The 5,093-nt window shown below is 34.4% G+C and overlaps 1 protein-coding gene across 3 annotated transcripts; it reads right to left on the minus strand.

The window, feature by feature from the left end:
* LOC107411055 (protein ALP1-like) lies at window positions 1-4,786 on the minus strand. 3 transcript variants are annotated; one of them, XM_016018567.4, is made up of 3 exons: window positions 4,707-4,786; window positions 4,081-4,258; window positions 1-1,153 (listed from the first exon to the last, which is right to left on the minus strand). In XM_016018567.4, the coding sequence occupies exons 2-3, from the start codon at window positions 4,211-4,213 to the stop codon at window positions 105-107; spliced, it is 1,182 nt and encodes a 393-aa protein (XP_015874053.1). In that variant the 5' UTR covers window positions 4,214-4,258; window positions 4,707-4,786; the 3' UTR covers window positions 1-104. The 3 variants fall into 3 exon arrangements, with proteins under 3 accessions (XP_015874053.1, XP_015874051.1, XP_015874054.1); XM_016018565.4 differs by lacking the exon at window positions 4,707-4,786 and adding an exon at window positions 4,344-4,700; XM_016018568.4 differs by lacking the exon at window positions 4,707-4,786 and having other exon boundaries at window positions 1-1,150; window positions 4,081-4,700.
* Between the last annotated feature and the right edge of the window lie 307 nt (window positions 4,787-5,093).

Consider the following 5,093-nt stretch of genomic DNA (forward strand, 5'->3'; position numbering starts at 1 on the left):
TTGTGAAACAAAAGTCCTTTAACAATTTTCAAGAGGTATAATCTCGTGTCAGAAAAACACTAATAAATAAAAGGCTACAATCTTTATTAGAAATGGAAAATAAATCAAGGAGGCATCCTTCCAGACAAGTAGAGCGCCAGCTTATCTCTCAGATTAGCACCATTTATGTCGGCGGTTCCACAAATTTGTTGGTGATAACCTGAGTCATGGTTGTGAGACAAAGACATACTGTCCTGCACTTCATCTTCCATGTCGATAATAATGTTATGAAGCAAGCAGCAAACAAGAATGATCCTGGGCAATCTATGCTTGTCTGGTCTCCACATTACTCCCTGAATGATCCTCCACATGTCCTTCAACCTCGCTAACGCCCTCTGTGCTACCACTCGGGTTGCAGAATGGCGCCTGTTGAACTCGGCTTTTGAGTCCGAGAGATCTTTCCCTTCATAGGGAATTACAAGATAGGGTAGTAAAGGATAGCCTGAATCACCAATTATGTATTCCCTTATTTCTGTTCCTTTGGAGAGCTCTACTTTCTTTCCATTCAACCTCTCACCTTGGTCACAAAGTTTATAGAAAGTTGAACTCTGAAATACCAACCAATCCTTCATTTTTCCTGGCCATCCAGTGACTATGTCCCGGAATTTCATGTCAGGGTCCACAATTGCTTGCACGACCATGCTATGATTCTTCTCATGATCGAGCCACAAATGACTTGTGGGGTCTGAAGCAGGCAAACACATCGTAATATGGGTAGTGTCAATGACACCACAACAATTAGGGAAGCCTCGTATTCTCTCAAATTTGGATTTGACATCTGTCATTTCTGCTTCTGTCGATGGCCATTGCAAGTGGTGAAGCCCCCTTTCTTCCATGGATTCCACGAACCTCCATGTCACTTGAGAGACAGTTGAGTGGTTTAGCCCAAATAAATCACCAATTGTCACAAGTGAATCACCGGAGCTCAGTCTTCTTAGAGCTACAGCTACTTGATCGCATAAAGACAAAGGCTTGCCATTTGAAAACACGAAATGTGCTGACTTAGCCATCATATCTTCCTTCACAAGTGAACATATGTAGTCAAAGGTCTTCCGGGAAATCTTAAAAATAGATTCAAACTTATCTAAGCCGCTTGATGGAGATTGAATACCTGCTGCAGGAGGAAAGGGTAGAGAATTACTATTCTAAAATAAAGTAAGTACCTATGGTATCATCTTCGTGGAATGTTGCAGTGACAGAACCAATATTTTTTAAGCTATCAGGCTTTAAATGTCAAATCATAATATTTAACCCTTCCTATATACTTTATTATATGGAATATGGAACTATGGAAACCACAATAGCAGAAGAAATAAAGCAAGCAGAAAACTTATTGGAAATGATATAGCTAGCAGAATTATCATGTTAATAAGTTTCTGACCTGATACATATTTAAGTAATGCAAACCACATGTAGCTGATACGGTAATAACATGGGCTAGATTGGATAATAGAATGATATAATATGAACATTGAGCTAAATTAAACAAAATATAGTATGTCACATCCTAGGCAGCTAAGCATGATCAAATTCAGCACAGAATCAGTTTATCTAAAGCACAGAAAAACACTTGCACTTGATTACTTCAGACTAAATAAAACTGTCTCAGAATCTACTTGAGCTTAAACTGATCTATCTTCCTAAAAAAGATAGGCATGCAAACATGAAAATAGAGAGGCATGTAGTTGCTAGTTTTGTGATGGACAGCTTTTTGGGTCAAGACTGATAACAACGAGTGAGAAACAAACAACCATGTGGATAATGTTAACATGTAACAGATGCTAAATAAATAAAAGAAAGGAGCAACTCTTCCCAATATGAACTTTTAATTTTTCACTGTAGTTGCTAAATAGAGAATTTTATATAGTCAATTCAAGTGAGCTTTTGCCCTAAAAATAGGGATTTGCTGTACAGTTACAATTCTCACAAATGGAAAATTTTAAGCGTTGTTATAGAAATTTTGTCTAAATATCTTGTCAAACAAATCCAAAAAATACAAGAACTTTTAAAAATTATATCTCTAAGGGTACATGAGATTCAGGTTTTTCTTAGTCTCTAGGTCACATGAGATTCAGGTATTTCTTTGTCTTTGTTTTGAAAAATTTTGAGGGGAATCTAAAAAATGAGCCAGAAATGTTTCTAAATCAGGAACATGCATTTCATATTCTGTAAGAGCTCATCAGTTCAAGATTTCTTTGGACAATGCGTCATCAGTTGAAGATCATATCTCTTCAGACAAACTTAATTGCCACTGAAAAAAGAAGTCTAAGCAAGCAATAAATTGGAGCTGACTCAACCATTGGACCTGGAAGAGTATCTCCTGCAAGTTTTATGCTTTTGGAATGACCTGTCCATGGATAAACAGCTTGTATATAACTAACAATTTTCTTCTATGTTATTTTACTCTAAAACCGTAATAAGAGTTGTTCTAAATAAATTAACGTGCTACTTTATTTGACCCCTTCACTTTCCTGTGTAAATATCTGCTAATATTCATATGCTCATAATTCCCAATTCATCTATCTTATGAAAATGGCTGTCTATTAAACCTGCCATATAGAGTGTATTGAGTGTTTCAAGTTTTGTTTTGTTTCGTTCTGTTTCATTTATTTATTTATTTATTTTCCTTTTAATAGGTGTATATATATATATATATATATGTATATAAACCAGCATATTTTCACCAAGCAAAATCACAGATACATTTTAAAGATCCATATGCATTCATTCAACATCTTGACAATGTTGCAAAGCAGTTCGTCTAATGTATATACGCATAAATATACATTTTACAGTATACAGCCCAAAAGAAAGTAAAACAGGTTCTAGACTATGACCATCAAAATACAGATAGTTTCAGCATCATTGTAACAAAGGTTATGAGAAAAAACCAAATTACTACAGTAATTATAAATAGAATCATATTCAAAATCTTAACAAGATGTATCAGTTTTATTTCAGATATGATCATTTAGAGGTCAATATAGAGTTCCCGATATGAAAGAATGGAAATGTGGCGATATGAGAGAATGGAAATGTGGCATAGGGAATGCAGCGGTTTACTATGGCAATGTAAGAAGAGAAAATAAGATTATGTGTGCCTTTTACAAACAAACATCATGATTGGGTGGAAGGAAAAATAATATTGTAGAATTGGAACAAGCAACTAAAGCTACATATCTCAGAAAAGGCAAAGCACATTAAGATAGTTGCTTCTTCATGGATCTAAAATCAGCAGCATAAGTGGCTCATGAATCTTATAGAATAAAGGTAAAAATGAACAACAAAACTTAATATAACATCTTGACTAGGCAATATGGTGTTCAAACACTAAACTATCTATTAATTCCACGACCTTGTATGTTCTTAATGGAAGAGCTCACCATATGATAATCCGAAGCAGTAACCATCTCCACTACCATCAATATATAAATTTAGCTTTCATTAAAGCACCCAGCAAGGTTATCCCATTTATCAGAAAGATAGTACTTAAGGAGAAATAAATTATTAACCAAAAATAACATTCATTCTCAAAGTTCAATTATCTTGTTGATTTCAATTAAATTACGTACTTTTGAGCACTTAAAATTGCAACGAAATAATGTAAAGCATGAAGCGCACATAAGCCATAGGCACTGTACAATGAACAAGATATCATTTTTGTCTTAAATTATAGAACATGCCCATCATCATCATATACAACATAAGCTTATCCAGTACAAATACTCAGGTGTGAAGTGAAACATAATGTTGTTGAAAAGGGTGACAAAACAGATTAGGGATTCTTCCAATATACAACCAAAATGCATTTGCAATATACTAATATATAACTGCAATAAGAAAATAAAGCATAAACCTAATTCATTTGGACTGAAATTAATTTAACCAATCCACCGGAACTCAACCAGTAGAGAAAGGAGCCTACAAACCCGAACAGAATGTGACTGTTCAACAACAGCATCATAATATAGCAACAGAATATAAATACAAGCAAAGAGCAGATATAGTAAAGCAATCAGAAATAGCAAAGAAAAAATATACCATTAATTCTCTTGAAAAATTCATCCCACCAATCCACAGGACCTTCCTTCTCCGAAGACCCAGAACCAGAAGCATTTTCTTCAGGCTTCTTCTCTGTCTTCTTCCTCTTTCTGAACCCTCTAATAGGACCCATCAGCGTGAGACAACCGAATTGAATCAAAACCCAGAAACCCAACAGCTTCAAACAGCAAGAACCAAATCAAACTCTGTTAGAATTCAAAGAAAAACCAATACCCATTTACCACAAAGAGAAATATATTTACCACAGACACACACAAAGATCATGAGAGGATGATATATGCAGCAGTGACTAGAAAACATGCAAAAGAACGGAAAGAGCTAGTTTGAGTTTGTTAATGGCTGTTTATAGAGTGTCTGAAACATGCAATAAATATATATATAGAGAGAGGTCGATGAAATAGAGACGATTGGTGAAGCTATAACTGATGGAAAATCCAAGCAACACATGTGGTTTGGTGGTGGCTTAGGACAATGTGGCAAGAGAAGTGAGAGACATGGACATTGGGACTTTGGCTCAGAGTATCTATCGCACTACACATTTAGATTTGAAAGATAGAAACTCAAAAGAAAGTTTTGCTTAAGATTGTTTTGGACTTTGGACTCACCCTCTAATTTAAGGTAAACAAACAAGCTTTTTTTTTTTTTTTTTTTTTTTTTTTTTTTTTTTTGAAATTTTGTTTTCTTTTCACTTATGCACAGACCTTTGTATGATGATAATAATAATAAATAAGGTGGATGAACAAAATAAGAGCCCAGTTGCTATTGAAAATGACAAATATGCCATTAAACTTTGCTCCATTTGATTCTCCAAAAAGAAGGGTATTTCTGATTTACTAGGTAAGACAGAACACTGCGAACATCTTTTTTTTCTTTTTGAGTAAGAATACTATGAATATTTACATATATATATATAATCTGGGTGTGAAAAATTCTTCTCTATGACATTACTATTTCATGAATAAGAAATCTTAATTGGGTTTTGATAACAAAGT

Source organism: Ziziphus jujuba, chromosome 10 (assembly GCF_031755915.1).
Source record: "Ziziphus jujuba cultivar Dongzao chromosome 10, ASM3175591v1".
NCBI classification, from domain to species: Eukaryota; Viridiplantae; Streptophyta; class Magnoliopsida; order Rosales; family Rhamnaceae; genus Ziziphus; species Ziziphus jujuba.